General features: G+C 46.7%; 1 protein-coding gene across 1 annotated transcript; it reads left to right on the top strand.

The window, feature by feature from the left end:
* Positions 1-14173: 14173 nt before the first annotated feature.
* LOC308329187 (kelch domain-containing protein 3-like) lies at positions 14174-15199 on the top strand (the record flags this gene model as incomplete). Its single annotated transcript, XM_080783390.1, has 1 exon — positions 14174-15199. The coding sequence occupies one exon, from the start codon at positions 14174-14176 to the stop codon at positions 15197-15199; it is 1026 nt and encodes a 341-aa protein (XP_080639516.1).
* Between the last annotated feature and the right edge of the window lie 3257 nt (positions 15200-18456).

Raw genomic sequence — 18456 nt, 5'->3', positions numbered from 1 at the left:
GTCTTGGTTCAGTGGACAGGGGGTCAGTATGTCTTGGTTCAGTGGACAGGTGGTCAGTATGTCTTGGTACAGTGGACAGGGGGTCAGTATGTCTTGGTACAGTGGACAGGTCTTGGTTCAGTGGACATGTGGTCAGTATGTCTTGGTACAGTGGACAGGTGGTCAGTATGTCTTGGTTCAGTGGACAGGTGGTCAGTATGTCTTGGTTCAGTGGACAGGTCTTGGTACAGTGGACAGGGGGTCAGTATGTCTTGGTACAGTGGACAGGTGGTCAGTATGTCTTGGTTCAGTGGACAGGTGGTCAGTATGTCTTGGTTCAGTGGACAGGTGGTCAGTATGTCTTGGTTCAGTGGACAGGTGGTCAGTATGTCTTGGTACAGTGGACAGGTCTTGGTTCAGTGGACAGGTGGTCAGTATGTCTTGGTTCAGTGGACAGGTGGTCAGTATGTCTTGGTTCAGTGGACAGGTGGTCAGTATGTCTTGGTACAATGGACAGGTCTTGGTTCAGTGGACAGGTGGTCAGTATGTCTTGGTACAGTGGACAGGTCTTGGTACAGTGGACAGGTGGTCAGTATGTCTTGGTACAGTAGACAGGTCTTGGTACAGTGGACAGGGGGTCAGTATGTCTTGGTTCAGTGGACAGGTGGTCAGTATGTCTTGGTTCAGTGGACAGGGGGTCAGTATGTCTTGGTTCAGTGGACAGGTGGTCAGTATGTCTTGGTACAGTGGACAGGGGGTCAGTATGTCTTGGTACAGTGGACAGGTGGTCAGTATGTCTTGGTTCAGTGGACAGGTGGTCAGTATGTCTTAGTGGACAGGTGGTCAGTATGTCTTGGTTCAGTGGACAGGGGGTCAGTATGTCTTGGTTCAGTGGACAGGGGGTCAGTATGTCTTGGTTCAGTGGACAGGTGGTCAGTATGTCTTGGTTCAGTGGACAGGTGGTCAGTATGTCTTAGTACAGTGGACAGGGGGTCAGTATGTCTTGGTTCAGTGGACAGGTGGTCAGTATGTCTTAGTACAGTGGACAGGTGGTCAGCATGTCTTGGTACAGTGGACAGGTGGTCAGTATGTCTTGGTTCAGTGGACAGGTGGTCAGTATGTCTTGGTTCAGTGGACAGGTCTTGGTTCAGTGGACAGGTGGTCAGTATGTCTTGGTACAGTGGACAGGTGGTCAGTATGTCTTGGTTCAGTGGACAGGTGGTCAGTATGTCTTGGTTCAGTGGACAGGTCTTGGTACAGTGGACAGGTGGTCAGTATGTCTTGGTACAGTGGACAGGTGGTCAGTATGTCTTGGTTCAGTGGACAGGGGGTCAGTATGTCTTGGTTCAGTGGACAGGGGGTCAGTATGTCTTGGTTCAGTGGACAGGGGTCAGTATGTCTTGGTTCAGTGGACAGGTGGTCAGTATGTCTTGGTTCAGTGGACAGGTGGTCAGTATGTCTTAGTACAGTGGACAGGGGGTCAGTATGTCTTGGTTCAGTGGACAGGTGGTCAGTATGTCTTAGTACAGTGGACAGGTGGTCAGCATGTCTTGGTACAGTGGACAGGTGGTCAGTATGTCTTGGTTCAGTGGACAGGTGGTCAGTATGTCTTGGTTCAGTGGACAGGTCTTGGTTCAGTGGACAGGTGGTCAGTATGTCTTGGTACAGTGGACAGGTGGTCAGTATGTCTTGGTTCAGTGGACAGGTGGTCAGTATGTCTTGGTTCAGTGGACAGGTCTTGGTTCAGTGGACAGGTGGTCAGTATGTCTTGGTTCAGTGGACAGGTGGTCAGTATGTCTTGGTACAGTGGACAGGGGGTCAGTATGTCTTGGTTCAGTGGACAGGGGGTCAGTATGTCTTGGTACAGTGGACAGGGGGTCAGTATGTCTTGGTTCAGTGGACAGGGGTCAGTATGTCTTGGTTCAGTGGACAGGGGGTCAGTATGTCTTGGTTCAGTGGACAGGTGGTCAGTATGTCTTGGTTCAGTGGACAGGTGGTCAGTATGTCTTAGTACAGTGGACAGGGGGTCAGTATGTCTTGGTACAGTGGACAGGTGGTCAGTATGTCTTGGTTCAGTGGACAGGTGGTCAGTATGTCTTGGTTCAGTGGACAGGTGGTCAGTATGTCTTGGTACAGTGGACAGGTCTTGGTTCAGTGGACAGGTGGTCAGTATGTCTTGGTACAGTGGACAGGGGGTCAGTATGTCTTGGTACAGTGGACAGGTGGTCAGTATGTCTTAGTGGACAGGTGGTCAGTATGTCTTGGTACAGTGGACAGGTGGTCAGTATGTCTTGGTTCAGTGGACAGGTGGTCAGTATGTCTTGGTTCAGTGGACATGTGGTCAGTATGTCTTGGTACAGTGGACAGGTGGTCAGTATGTCTTGGTTCAGTGGACAGGTGGTCAGTATGTCTTGGTTCAGTGGACAGGTCTTGGTACAGTGGACAGGGGGTCAGTATGTCTTGGTACAGTGGACAGGTGGTCAGTATGTCTTGGTTCAGTGGACAGGTGGTCAGTATGTCTTGGTTCAGTGGACAGGTGGTCAGTATGTCTTGGTTCAGTGGACAGGTGGTCAGTATGTCTTGGTTCAGTGGACAGGTCTTGGTACAGTGGACAGGTGGTCAGTATGTCTTGGTTCAGTGGACAGGTGGTCAGTATGTCTTGGTTCAGTGGACAGGTGGTCAGTATGTCTTGGTACAGTGGACAGGTCTTGGTTCAGTGGACAGGGGGTCAGTATGTCTTGGTACAGTGGACAGGTCTTGGTTCAGTGGACAGGTGGTCAGTATGTCTTGGTTCAGTGGACAGGTGGTCAGTATGTCTTGGTTCAGTGGACAGGTGGTCAGTATGTCTTGGTTCAGTGGACAGGTCTTGGTTCAGTGGACAGGTGGTCAGTATGTCTTGGTACAGTGGACAGGTCTTGGTTCAGTGGACAGGTGGTCAGTATGTCTTGGTTCAGTGGACAGGTGGTCAGTATGTCTTGGTTCAGTGGACAGGTGGTCAGTATGTCTTGGTACAATGGACAGGTCTTGGTTCAGTGGACAGGTGGTCAGTATGTCTTGGTACAGTGGACAGGTCTTGGTTCAGTGGACAGGTGGTCAGTATGTCTTGGTTCAGTGGACAGGTCTTGGTACAGTGGACAGGTGGTCAGTATGTCTTGGTACAGTAGACAGGTCTTGGTACAGTGGACAGGGGGTCAGTATGTCTTGGTTCAGTGGACAGGTGGTCAGTATGTCTTGGTACAGTAGACAGGTCTTGGTACAGTGGACAGGGGGTCAGTATGTCTTGGTTCAGTGGACAGGTGGTCAGTATGTCTTGGTTCAGTGGACAGGGGGTCAGTATGTCTTGGTTCAGTGGACAGGTGGTCAGTATGTCTTGGTACAGTGGACAGGGGGTCAGTATGTCTTGGTACAGTGGACAGGTGGTCAGTATGTCTTGGTTCAGTGGACAGGTGGTCAGTATGTCTTAGTGGACAGGTGGTCAGTATGTCTTGGTTCAGTGGACAGGGGGTCAGTATGTCTTGGTTCAGTGGACAGGGGGTCAGTATGTCTTGGTTCAGTGGACAGGGGGTCAGTATGTCTTGGTTCAGTGGACAGGTGGTCAGTATGTCTTGGTTCAGTGGACAGGTGGTCAGTATGTCTTAGTACAGTGGACAGGGGGTCAGTATGTCTTGGTTCAGTGGACAGGTGGTCAGTATGTCTTAGTACAGTGGACAGGTGGTCAGCATGTCTTGGTACAGTGGACAGGTGGTCAGTATGTCTTGGTTCAGTGGACAGGTGGTCAGTATGTCTTGGTTCAGTGGACAGGTGGTCAGTATGTCTTGGTACAGTGGACAGGTCTTGGTTCAGTGGACAGGTGGTCAGTATGTCTTGGTACAGTGGACAGGGGGTCAGTATGTCTTGGTACAGTGGACAGGTGGTCAGTATGTCTTAGTGGACAGGTGGTCAGTATGTCTTGGTACAGTGGACAGGTGGTCAGTATGTCTTGGTTCAGTGGACAGGTGGTCAGTATGTCTTGGTTCAGTGGACATGTGGTCAGTATGTCTTGGTACAGTGGACAGGTGGTCAGTATGTCTTGGTTCAGTGGACAGGTGGTCAGTATGTCTTGGTTCAGTGGACAGGTCTTGGTACAGTGGACAGGGGGTCAGTATGTCTTGGTACAGTGGACAGGGGGTCAGTATGTCTTGGTTCAGTGGACAGGGGGTCAGTATGTCTTGGTTCAGTGGACAGGGGGTCAGTATGTCTTGGTTCAGTGGACAGGGGGTCAGTATGTCTTGGTTCAGTGGACAGGTGGTCAGTATGTCTTGGTTCAGTGGACATGTGGTCAGTATGTCTTGGTACAGTGGACAGGTGGTCAGTATGTCTTGGTTCAGTGGACAGGTGGTCAGTATGTCTTGGTTCAGTGGACAGGTCTTGGTACAGTGGACAGGTGGTCAGTATGTCTTGGTACAGTAGACAGGTCTTGGTACAGTGGACAGGGGGTCAGTATGTCTTGGTTCAGTGGACAGGTCTTGGTACAGTGGACAGGGGGTCAGTATGTCTTGGTTCAGTGGACAGGTCTTGGTACAGTGGACAGGTGGTCAGTATGTCTAGATACAGTGGACAGGTCTTGGTACAGTGGACAGGTCTTGGTACAGTGGACAGGTCTTGGTACAGTGGACTGCGGGTCAGAAAGTGCAGCTCTGTTCATCACATTTTGTGTGCAGTGGCTTCCGAGTCTGTCTCAATCTCTGTTTGTCTCTCTGTCCCTCTGCATGTGTCCATCTGTCCGTCTGTCCACCCACCTCTCTCTCTGTCTGTCTCTGTCTCTGTCTCTCTTAAATTCGAGGTCCGCGCTGCTCCTCCGCCATTGAGTTATAATGGCGGTCTTCTAGGTGCGTCAAAACGCCACTGAGCGGGGAGGGGAGGGGAGGGGGGGGGGGTGTATAACTCCATGTGTTCGACATGGGGGACATGCATACATGAGGAAAGCTCTCCTCAGCGCGGTGCGGCGTGTTTCAAAGTGTGTTGATTAGCATAGCAGATGGAGGGTCCCCCAGGTGCTGCGCACTCTCAGCTAACTCAAGGTCCCCCCTGTAGCTCTGTGACAGACAGACAGACAGACAGACAGACAGACAGACAGACAGACAGACAGACAGACAGACAGACAGACAGACAGACAGACAGACAGGCTGGCAGACAGACAGACAGACAGACAGACACTGTTTTAAAATGGAAATGGAAATGCCACGCACATATTTTTGAGTGGTGCAACCACTCCAAGGAACAGCAATGTCCGTGTTCACCCGTGTGTGTGTGCCTAGTATGTATGTGTTGGTTCATGAGCACCAGTATGACTATGACTACCGTACCAGTAGGGGGCACTGTTGTGCCAGAGAGAGAGAGAGAGAGAGAGAGAGAGAGAGAGAGAGAGATAGTATTAGTGCTGCACCTGCTAATGAGAGAGAGAGAGAGAGAGAGAGAGAGAGAGAGAGAGAGAGAGAGAGAGAGAGAGAGAGAGAGAGAGAGAGAGAGAGAGAGAGAGAGAGAGAGAGAGAGAGAGAGAGAGGAGAGGAGGGGGGTGGGGTGGGGGAGAGGGGAGTTGCACCACTCAGTTCACACGGGTGTGATTTTTCCAGTGCATATGGCAGGCCTTGTTGTTGACGGATTTGGAAGAGATTTGCCATCGTTTATGTGAAGCAGCCGCACCGCTCAACACAAAACACACAACACGACAGTGGAGGATCAAAACATTGAAGAAACCATAAAAATCCAAAAGAGAAGAAGGGCAGAACAGCGTTGATGCTAATAATTGTCCTAAATGCTTACGGTTCAAAGGTCTCGCACACACGGGGAGTATTTAATCTGTGTGATTATAATTACCATCTATTTAGACTCCACACTGTGTACACCAGGGGTGCCCTGCACACATTTTTTTACTTGAGAGCTATACTTTCAAAATAATCAACTCAAGATCTACCCACTGAAAAATAAAATAATAATATACCATTGCTGAAAATGGCTTTGGAAAAGAGGCGCTGGCATTACATGTAAAACAAATACAATTCTAAGGGGACGGGAGAAATATGGAATAGGTTGAGATTTTGTAGTTTACTTTTTATTTAATTCTACCGACATTTGGGCGCAGCAACACTCAAAGTAAAACAAAGTATTGTTGTTGGTTTTGAGCTGACAGGCTTTTTTTATGTCAATGAATCAAGTCAACTCAATAGTTTATATTCAAATGACCTATTATTTAGGGGCCTGTCATGTGATCTACCTGCACAGCCTTTGTGATCTACTGGTAGATCTCCATCTACCTTGAGAGGCAGTGACGTCCCTTAAAAGTGACCCTGTCCCCTCCTCTCTACGTCAAATAGCTCGTCCCTTAAAAAAAAGTGCATTGCTGTAATCAAGCCGAGAAAAAAAAACAAAGGCGTGGATTAGCGTTTTTGCATCGTCCAATGACAAATAGGCTCTTTACTGTATACTGTTACTTTGTACAGTCGGGTTGCCAAGTCTGATTATTTATTATTGATTCTTTCTGCTCACTAGAACCAATGGACTAATTAATGGACAGAGCCTCCAGGAGGCGGAGAGCTTTGTGTCTGAATGGATGGACTCACCCAGAGCCTTAGATACAGAGTTACGCAAACTGTGTTCACTTGGAGGCTCTCCTACATAATAATGAATTGCATTTGTATAGCGCTTTTCCAAGTGCTCAAAGCGCTTTACAACGGTTCATTCATTCATACGTTGGGAGGTGTCAGTCCAATGGCGTCTCTCCTACATAGACTTCTATTGGCTTCAGTCCAATGGAGGCTCTCCTACATAGACTTCTATTGGCTTCAGTCCAATGGAGGCTCTCCTACATAGACTTCTATTGGCTTCAGTCCAATGGAGGCTCTTCTCCTACATAGACTTCTATTGGCTTCAGTCCAATGGAGGCTCTCCTACATAGACTTCTATTGGCTTCAGTCCAATGGAGGCTCTCCTACATAGACTTCTATTGGCTTCAGTCCAATGGAGGCTCTCCTACATAGACTTCTATTGGCTTCAGTCCAATGGAGGCTCTCCTACATAGACTTCTATTGGCTTCAGTCCAATGGAGGCTCTCCTACATAGACTTCTATTGGCGTCAGTCCAATGGAGGCTCTCCTACATAGACTTCTATTGGCTTCAGTCCAATGGAGGCTCTCCTACATAGACTTATATTGGCTTCAGTCCAATGGAGGCTCTCCTTCATAGACTTCTATTGGCTTCAGTCCAATGGAGGCTCTCCTACATAGACTTCTATTGAGAATATGGGGACAAACCAACTGGGACAAGTCCTGGACGCGGACGTATAGGCATAAATGCATTGGACTCACTGGGCAACACAGCCCAGCTTTAACGGTCTTAAATCCCTTTATTTGAGATTGTTTTGTAGTAATAGTACAACATAAACATTAAAGAGACTTTAGTTGTCACTTTACAATACTTTAACACAGTTGTCATGTTGCACACATGCTTTAAAATAGCATCTTATTTGCGCCGCCCTGGTTGAAAACAATGCATTTCCAACTCCAGCTTGTCTCAGTTCAGTTCAGGCTGCAATAGAACAGCTCTGTTTCCGCCCCCTCAATGTCCTAAACTCTTCTATCAGACGGCTCTGGGCTAATGGTCAGAACCTCCAAGCGCTGTGGGCGGACCTTTTGTGTCTGTCTCTGAAGGGTCTGTGTCTGTGTAGCAGTGGTCTAGGACCTCTGTGTCTGTGTAGCAGTGGTCTAGGACCTTTGTGTCTGTGTAGCAGTGGTCTAGGACCTTTGTGTCTGTCTCTGCAGGTGTGTGACGAGCTGGGATATCGTCCATACAATCACGCCGAAAGCGAAACCAGAATGATATCGTATTCCACCTCATGCAGTCAGTTACAACGATGGCTACAATGACATCAATTATTTACAGTTAACGTCACTGTTTTATTGGTGCGAACGGCCTGTTGTATCATAATGTGCTTTGCTTTGTTGCTTTGTGAACAAACTCCTCTACAATTTACAATTTAGGCATTTTATCAGGCGCTCTAAATGCAGAGCGACTTAACAATAAGCAAGGCAAACGTACACCGACGATGCAGAGAGAGAAAGGGATGTGTTTCAGTAAACAGGATCACAGGTAAGAACCTACAGCGTCAATCAAAAAACAATATAATCTGTGTATTGGAACTATACAGACTATGAACTCAACCCATTCTGAGCGGGAACCCCTTTTGGTGTTAGAATTTAGCCATTGAAAAATAGCAGATCTACAAGCTCGTAGCGCGGCAAGCGAGTGCCGCGCTACGAGCTTGTAGATCTGCTATATCTTTGAAAAATTGTGAAAAAGGCGGCACAAATCTTTGAATATAATATTCTTTCAGAGCGAACGTTTTTAACTCAAATCGTTGCTTCTGACTGAGGGAGAGGTTCCTGCTGGAACAGACGGGGGTCGTTGGCCGAATACAGATCATTGGTGGGGTTCCTTGACATGAAATATGGAGCACTTACTGATTCAGAAACATGAGGTATATTTCAGAAAACTGTCAGAATCTAGAAGACAACTTTCGACATCAGGCCTTTTTAAGCATCTGTTTAAATGACACGCTATATCTAAAGTCTATCGTCAGGATCAGAACATCTTTCCCATCCTCTCATCTCATTATCTTTTCTCTCTCTCTCTCTCTCTCTCCCTTCATTTCTCTCTCAGCTAGCCCATTTCCACCTGCGGACATTCTACAGATGTCTTCTAAATCACGAAAAGTTTACAGAAAAACCCACATGTCGTTCTGAAACATTTTCATGTCAAGAACCCCCCAAAAAATATATGTATTCGGCCCGCCCAACCCCCCCCATCTGAAAATATGTTATTCCAGGGACCCTCCCCCATCTGGAAATATGTTATTCCAGGGACCCCCCATCTGAAAACATGTTATTCCAGGGACCCCCGCATCTGAAAATATGTTATTCCAGGGACCCCCCCATCTGAAAACATGTTATTCCAGGGACCCTCCCAGTAGCAAAGATATGAGGTATAAAAAAAACATTTGCTGTGAAAGATTTGCACCACATTTTCAATGACTTTTTTCAAAAACAGCAGACCTACAAGCTCGTAGCGCGGCACCGAGTGCCGCGCTACGAGCTTGTAGGTCTGCTATTTTTCCATAGCTAAAGTATAACATAATGCTTTAAAACATCCTTCCCGCCCATGTTGGGCTATATCGCTGCTCCCAGCGCTCCCATCCTAGTGGGAAGGAAGGGAGCGTTTGGTCATGTGACTCTCTCTGCCTGTTGCTAGGATACGCTATGCAGGCGTGAAAACACCTTGGAAATATTTGCACTATCTTCTTCTTGCTTCTCCGTGCAGTTCAAGGGCTTTAACCCATTCTGGGCGGGAACCCCTTTTGGTGTTATACTGTAGCATTACGTTATGCTTTAGCTATTGAAAAATAGCAGATCTACAAGCTCGTAGCGCGCCACCGAGTGGCGCGCTACGAGCTTGTAGGTCTGCTGTTTTTGAAAAATCGAAGAACGGCTGACATAGAAACGTAGCTTTTTCAGAAAACTGTCAGGATGTAGAAGAACATTTTTAGAATCTGATCTCAGGTCAGAATGAAAACTGTCAGGATGTAGAAGAACATTAATAGAATCTGATCTCAGGTCAGAATGAAAACTGTCAGGATGTAGAAGAACATTTATAGAATCTGATCTCAGGTCAGAATGGAAAACTGTCTGGATGTAGAAGAACATTCATAGAATCTGATCTCAGGTCAGAATGGAAAACTGTCAGGATGTAGAAGAAACATTCATAGAATCTGATCTCAGGTCAGAATGGAAAACTGTCAGGATGTAGAAGAAACATTCATAGAATCTGATCTCAGGTCAGAATGGAAAACTGTCTGGATGTAGAAGAACATGCATAGAATCTGATCTCAGGTCAGAACGGGTTAATATCCTTGGCTTGTCGTTGTGGAAACCCCTACAGGCTGTTACGACACAAACGGCTTTCCTTTCAGGAAAATAAACAATAAGAAAAGAGAATCCAACGAGATCCTTAATGTAGCCGTTTAGTTAAGTAGGGCTGCACGATTATGGAATTATGAATTATAATCTCTGATTATTGTTGGGGCGGCGGTGGTTTAGCGACCGGATGGGAACCGCAAAGGTTGCCGGTTCGAACCCGGGGCTGCATGGGCTCTCCCAGAGTTAGCAAGACTCTGAACCCCTAATTGCTCCCGATGTGCAGGTTGGTGCCTTGCATGGTTTCCACCGCCATCGGTGTGTGAATGTGTGAATGTATAATGCACAATCTATGTAAAGGTGTGTGTGTGTGTGTGTGTGTGTGTATGTGTGCGTGTGAATGGGTGAATGTAATGCACAATCTATGTAAAGGTGTGTGTGTGTGTGTGTGTGTGTGTGTGTGTGTGTGTGTGTGTGGTTTTGAGACCGATCCAATACAGATGTGTGCATTTTTATGGCCGGTTATAAAAGCGCTCTCCAATGCTTTTCGTTGTGCGTCAATATCTTAAAGGTATATTTAGTGATTTCACTTACTTCAAATATCACTTATTTTTCTGTTTTGTTGTGAGTTCACCTGGGGGTAAAAAAACCAAACAACCTTGTTTTTGGCTATATAGGTGGCCCAGCCTTCATCCAATCAGGATAGAGATGGGCCGTCCACCAATCATGATGGAGTGGAGGTGCAGGGCCTTGGTGTGTAACTGCAATGCGTGTTACCGGGGCGGACCAAAACCTTCCAATTTGGAATTCCAATTTCACTGAATGCTCCTTTAAATATTTAAAACCCAAATGACACTTAAATCGATTTCACGTCCACATAATCCTTTATAGGACAGCAAGCTCTCATGAGCCAGTGTTGTTTTTTGGCAGCAAATTTCTATTTTAGTTTTAGTCATAGTTTTCACTTAGTTTTAGTCACATTTTAGTCACCTGGAATGTTCTAGTGTTTAGTCTAGTTTTAGTCGACTAAATGTCATACGATTCTATTTTATTTTTATTTATTTATTTATTTTTAAATTTATTATTTTGTTTTGACAAGCCTTGATGTCGTTGTAATGACATATTTTACACTTTGGTTGCATGCTGAAAATAGCAGATATACAATCTCGCTGGGACGCGTTGTGAGATTGTATATCTGCTATTTTCATCATGCAACCCAGCATAAAACTGGATCTCTTGTCCACTAGTCCCTTCCTAACATTTTAGTCTAGTTTTTATTTGTTGACGAAATTGTCAGTATATTTATAGTCTTAGTTTTAGTCATCATAGCTTAGTTTTTATTTAGTTTATATTTAGATTTAGTCAGTGAAAAGTAGGGTAGTCGACGAACATTTTTCGTCTTAGTTTTAGTCGACGAAAACAACACTGCATCTCAGCGCAGTGCGAGCTTCCCGACCAAAAGTCAAACCCGTGTTGTGTTTGACAGCACATTTTGATTTTAGTTTTAGTCTTATAGTATTTTGAATATAGTTTTTTACTCTAAGTCACATTTTAGTCCCCTGGAATGCTCTAGTGTTATAGTCTCGTTTTAGTCGACTAAAATTACTTATACTGGATCTCTTGTCCACTAGTCCCTTCCTAACATTTTAGTCTAGTTTTTATTTGTTGACAAAATTGTCAATTAGTTTAGTCATCATAGCTTAATTAGTTTACAATTACAATTTAGGCATTTAGCCTCCTCTCCTTATATGGTCAGCACACTCTATAGTAGAGAGGATTATCACAACAAAACAAAAATCACTGAATATACCTTTAAGCATGAACAAAAAGCATGGCATAAATCACATTAGTAGTTATCATGAATCATACTATGCTATACATATTATAAAGTGATGTGACTACAATGCAATTCTAGTGCTGTCTACGTAACATGCTATAAGTCTGTATCAAATGCTATAAGTCTACATAAAGTGCTATCTAAGGGGCTAGAGTAAGTGCTACGGGCCATGATGGAGTCTGAAAAGGTGCATGGGTTTTCAGACTACGGCGGAAGATTGGGAGTAAGGCTGCAGTTCTGATTGTGATGGGAAGTGCATTCCATAGTTTTGGAGCCAGAAGGGAGAAGAGTCTGGGACGTGTGGAGCGTTGTCCAGGGTGTTTTAGAGAAGGGAGAAGAGTCTGGGACGTGTGGAGCGTTGTCCAGGGTGTTCTAGAGAACGGAGAAGAGTCTGGGACGTGTGGAGCGTTGTCCAGGGTGTTTTAGAGAAGGGAGAAGAGTCTGGGACGTGTGGAGCGTTGTCCAGGGTGTTTTAGAGAAGGGAGAAGAGCCTGGGACGTGTGGAGCGTTGTCCAGGGTGTTTTAGAGAAGGGAGGAGAGTCTGGGACGTGTGGAGCGTTGTCCAGGGTGTTTTAGAGAAGGGAGAAGAGTCTGGGACGTGTGGAGCGTTGTCCAGGGTGTTCTAGAGAAGGGAGAAGAGTCTGGGACGTGTGGAGCGTTGTCCAGGGTGTTTTAGAGAAGGGAGAAGAGTCTGGGACGTGTGGAGCGTTGTCCAGGGTGTTTTAGAGAAGGGAGAAGAGTCTGGGACGTGTGGAGCGTTGTCCAGGGTGTTTAGTTTCCATTTACTCGTCAGTGAAAAAAAGGTAGTCAACATTTCTCTGTCATATAGTGTTACTCGACTAAATCAACACTAGCTGCTGCACAGCCAATTTTTTCTACTTCTTCTGCGCGACACTCGCTTCCTTCACGACTCAGTAATTACAAAGACGTTGAAATACGGGCATACGAGGTTTCCTCCCGCGCGGACGAGGACAACATGTTAGCGCCGTCATCACTTTAGTTGTTTTATAAACTGTATTAAATCACATTTATGTTTCCTGCACAGCTCCGACAAATCAGGTCCGCTTTTTTTTTCCTTTCTCCCTCCTCAGGTGCGTCAGGGCCGAGGCCGATAAATCGTCTGGCACTACGGGAGGTGGGAGGGGGGGGGGGGAGGGAGAGAGGGGGGGGGGTGGGGGGGGGGGGGGGGGGGGGGGAGAGAGGGGGTGGGGGGAGACATTTTGGCCGTGATTCAGCCAGGCCATTCTGCACGTCGTGCGAGGATACTTTTCTAGATGAATTCATCCTCTTTATCTCCTAAATCTGAGCGTGAGAGAAAAGAAGTGCACACACCAGGGAAAATGTTTTCTTATTGCGAACGCAGTGAGCACTTACTATGAGACCTAGCAGATCATGTCTGTCTGTCTGTCTGTCTGTCTGTCTGTCTGTCTGTCTGTCTGTCTGTCTGTGTGTGTCCCCTTTGTGCCCATATATGGAGCTGGGTGATTTGTGATGCAACACACTCCATATTTGGACGTATAGCTTCTTTGGGGACTCCTTATATGGTTATGCGTTCGCTTCCCGCGTTTGCGCGTCTTACTGGTACTAATGTTTGCTAAATGTTTGCTTATACTAAACCATTGTGGACGCCTTTTTGTTGTTTTTTTAAAAGCATTATGTTATACTTTATAATTATTATAGCTATTGAAAACAACACTCATGGCGCAAATATTTGAATATATATTCGTGATTCATCTTTTTTTTAACGCAAATCTTTGCTTCCGGAAGGTCCCGGCCTGGAACAAGATATTTTCAGATAGGGGGGGGGGGGGGTCGGCGGGCCTAGTACATACATAATAATATATTTGGGGGTCGTGAACGACTGAGAACGACTGACATAGAAACATACAGTACAGTACAGTACAGTACAGTACAGTACAGTACAGTACAGTACAGTACAGTACAGTACAGTACAGTACAGTACAGTACAGTACAGTACAGTAGGGGGTTTGTATAGAACGGTCTAAATGGGCTAAAAGGACTTCTGAGGATTGTTCAGAACATGAATCGCCTTTACGCCCAAATATGGAGGATTGACGTCATGGTTATACGTCATGACATAGTTCTGTCAAACAAACATTAGACCAATAATGATGTTATTTATATACAGTAAGTAGTAGTCGTTAGTAGACAGCTGTTGTTCTTTCATCGATCACATTGCGTGACATCATCAGCCATCCTAACATAAGACGTAATCACGCCATGACGTCACAACCGTGTAGTTGTTCTTTATAAAGACTCGTCCGACGACCTAAACATCAGTTAGTGACTTGCAACGAGGACACCGAGCTGCCGTCATCCTATAACAAGTTCATCTGTAAACTAGTTGTACTTTAGTTGTCAACACTCATTGACGGTGGAGCTGCTGTGTGAGATGTTTCACTGGACGATACATCTGGAAGGAGAACATGGGAAGGACCAGGCTGCTGCTGTGGCGGTCGGACACCAGATCTACTGCTTTGGACGAGACGGAAAGAAGAGTAGAAGAGATCCCACTGAAGTGTTCGTCTTCACCACACTGTCGTTACGCTGGAGCAATGTGACCCCAGTGAACCCTGGAACAGGAGAAGGTCTCCTTCAGGTTCCCTCCAGGCGCTACGGCTACACAGCTGTGCTGATAGAATATACTGTCTACCTCTGGGGAGGAAATTCTCCCTGCAATGTTCTTTATGCATTTGATGTCGACGACCACAGGTGGTTCAAACGACAGGTTTCTGGGACCGTTCCAGAGGAGAGGTTTGGCCACTCAGCCTGTGTGTTGGGGAAGGTCATATTTATCCATGGAGGAGGCAAACAGAGTGGATACAGAATTAGTGAAATGTACAAGTTGGACACCGCCACAATGGTCTGGACTTTAATTAACACCAGAGGAACTCGACCTCCTGTTTCATTCCTTCACTCTGCTACCATCATCGGGACAAAGATGTTTGTATTTGGAGGCTGGATGGCTACCCATGGGTTCTACAACAGTATCAGAGTGTTTGACACAGAGACCGACCACTGGCTGGACACACCTTCTGCACAGCTTCTTCCAGAAGCACGTGATGGTCATTCAGCCTTTACCTACAATGGACAGCTGTACATATTTGGTGGTGAAGGCAAGGAGGGAAAATTCCTCAATGATCTGTGGAGATTCAGTCCAGAGACCTTCTCTTGGAAGAAGGTTGAGCCCAAGGGGAAACACCCGGGTCCAATGAATGAAATGTGCTGTTGCATGGTGGGAGATCGTGTCATCCTCTTTGGAGCAGACAACAGACCAGGTGACCTGTATGTCTTAGACTTCAGTCGGAGCCTCAAGACATTATGTAAGCTAGCAGTTATTCAGAACGGTCTGGAGCTGTCTGGACTCCCACACAACATCAGGTGGGAACTGGCAGCCATGACTAGCAACAGCTGCTGAGATCAGTGCCCATACCCTCGGTGGGGTTGGTGAAAGGGCCTTTCTGTGTGGAGTTAGCATGTTCTCCAAGTGACACCTATAGGGTAGGTACCTTCACAAAAAACATGCAGTACTCCTGGTCTCTATACTGCCTCCCACTGGCCAGCCGGGGCGCCTGATGGAGGGGAAAGGAACTGGTCTCTATACTGCCTCCCACTGGCCAGCCGGGGCGCCTGATGGAGGGGAAAGGAACTGGTCTCTATACTGCCTCCCACTGGCCAGCCGGGGTGCCTGATGGAGGGGAAAGGAACTGGTCTCTATACTGCCTCCCCCTGGCCAGCCGGGGCGCCTGAAGGAGGGGAAAGGAACTGGTCTCTATACTGCCTCCCCCTGGCCAGCCGGGGCGCCTGATGGAGGGGAAAGGAACTGGTCTCTATACTGCCTCCCCCTGGCCAGCCGGGGCGCCTGATGGGAGGGGAAAGGAACTGGTCTCTATACTGCCTCCCCCTGGCCAGCTGGGGGGCCTGCTAGAGGGGAAAAAAACTGGTTGGAAAACATGTTCCTTCCACGTTCTTCTTCCTAGCGGGGAAACTCCCCCCCCCCCCCCTGTCAGGGTAAAAGAAGCAGCTTGGACTCCTCATGCAAGGAAGGAAGCATGAGGTCAGTTCGGGGCTCTCCCCAGGTTGGCAGAGGGAGAGTAGCGCCCAGGGTTATACAGCTCAGGCAATCGGCACCCGGTGAAAACAATGGGTTACGAAAATGTTGCCGTATATTAGATTAGTCGATGGGTGGCTCTTCCAAAGACAGATGTTGCGCTCTCATTAGAAGGCGGGTGTAATTTAAGTGCCATCCAGCCGTTTCTCTAGTTCCTTTGACAGTGTCCATGTCTCGGAGCCATAGAGTAGAATCGGCTCAACGGTCGTCCTAAATATTTGTACTTTTAACATCTAACTAATCAGTGTTGACGAAAAATGTTTGTCGACTATACCATTTTTCACTGACGAGAACTAAATGGAAACTGAATAAAAACTAAGCTATTATGACTAAAACTAAGACTAAATATACTGACAATTTCCTCAACAAATAAAAAACTAGACTAAAATGTTAGGAAGGGACTAGTGGACAAGAGATCCAGTATAAGTCATTTTACAATTAGTTGTATGCTGAAAATAGCCGATCTACAAGCTCACAACGTGTCGCGCTGCGACGCATTGTGAGCTTGTAGATCGGCTATATTCAGCAAGTGAATAAAACAGTCATTACTACGGCATCAAGGCCCACCAAAACACATTTTAGTCGACTAAATCAAGTAGATTTTTATAGTCAACTAAAGTCTTATGATATTTAGTATAAATTCAAGAGACTGTGACTAAAACTAAAATCAGAATTTGCTGCCAAAAACAACATTGTTAGTAATCTGCATTTCCACATCCTATAACGACTACAGGAGCACAGTGTGGACCCCTTTACTGAATGTTATAGGAGTCCAACTGGTTGTCAAAGACCCTCCCTATACTATGGAGGAGAGGAGAGGAGAGGAGAGGAGAGGAGAGGAGAGGAGAGGAGGGGAGGGGAGAGGAGAGGAGAGGAGAGGAGAGGAGAGGAGAGGAGAGGAGAGGAGAGGAGAGGAGAGGAGAGGAGAGGAGAGGAGAGGGGCAGGTGTTTTACAGACGGGTAAAAGGGGCAGGGGGCCGAAGCGCCCCTTCGATGTCTGTGTGTGCGTGTCCCTGCCCTGCGGGCGCGTTGTAGCGCCAAGGGTAGCGTGGCACTGTGAGCCTGGCACGCCGCCCAGCACGCCGTAAGGGTTACCGAAGGGTAGCCCAGCACGCCGTAAGGGTTACCGAAGGGTAGCCCAGCACGCCGTAAGGGTTACCGAAGGGTAGCCCAGCACGCCGTAAGGGTTACCGAAGGGTAGCCCAGCACGCCGTAAGGGTTACCGAAGGGTAGCCCAGCACGCCGTAAGGGTTACCGAAGGGTAGCCCAGCACGCCGTAAGGGTTACCGAAGGGTAGCCCAGCACGCCGTAAGCCTGGCATGTTTCTGTTGGCGATTACAAATGCATACATGTGTTCCTTCATACGTCAAGCTGACATTCAGAGGCCAACAGAACTGAATGTCAGGTACATTGTCCTTTGAGCACTGCATGTGTTTAAGCATCATATTGGAAAATATAATTATACAAGATGTAATCAGGGGCTATAGCCCCTCCTCCTATGCCCAGCTTTGTGTGTTTGTGTGTGAATCACAGCGACGATTTGATTGGCTGATCACCCCCCATAGGGGCGATTTGATTGGCTGATCACCCCCCCATAGGGATGATTTGATTGGCTGATCACCCCCCCATAGGGACGATTTGATTGGCTGATCACCCCCCATAGGGGCGATTTGATTGGCTGATCACCCCCCATAGGGATGATTTGATTGGCTGATCACCCCCCCATAGGGACGATTTGATTGGCTGATCACCCCCCATAGGGGCGATTTGATTGGCTGATCACCCCCCATAGGGGCGATTTGATTGGCTGATCACCCCCCCATAGGGACGATTTGATTGGCTGATCACCCCCCATAGGGGCGATTTGATTGGCTGATCACCCCCCATAGGGACGATTTGATTGGCTGATCACCCCCCCATAGGGACGATTTGATTGGCTGATCACCCCCCCATAGGGATGATTTGATTGGCTGAGCAAAGTACGTATTGAGGATAAAAAAAAGTGAAGCCGGAAAAAGTGATCAGGTTTTTGCGATTGGCCAGAATGAGATGATGCATGATGATGATAAGATTGTGATTGGCCAGAATGAGATGATGCATGATGATGATAAGATTGTGATTGGCCAGAATGAGATGATGTATGATGATGATAAGATTGTGATTGGCCAGAATGAGATGATGCATGATGATGATAAGATTGTGATTGGCCAGAATGAGATGATGTATGATGATGATAAGATTGTGATTGGCCAGAATGAGATGATATAATAATATATTATTATGTATGACGATAAAGAGCGCAACAACATTCAAACAGGCTATGCGCATGCATACAGTGAATTTAATGTTGTTTAAAGTCATTTAATGCCATCAAATATGACTTTTCTGGAGAATATACAGCAGAATATATGTTCTACTACAGAACCAACACATGGTATACAGCATAATTATGTTCTGATCTGCTATGTCTGGATCGTCAAGGCCAGAAAGTAGGTTTTTTGCCACTGATGTCACACGCATAATATACCCTCTATTAAAATAATTAAGTGTCAAGCTGAAATCGA

This window comes from Protomyctophum bolini (assembly GCF_963924005.1).
Source record: "Protomyctophum bolini genome assembly, chromosome: 15".
NCBI classification, from domain to species: Eukaryota; Metazoa; Chordata; class Actinopteri; order Myctophiformes; family Myctophidae; genus Protomyctophum; species Protomyctophum bolini.
The sequence above is the reverse complement of the archived record's forward strand: the minus strand, read 5'-3'. Positions and strand labels throughout refer to the sequence as shown.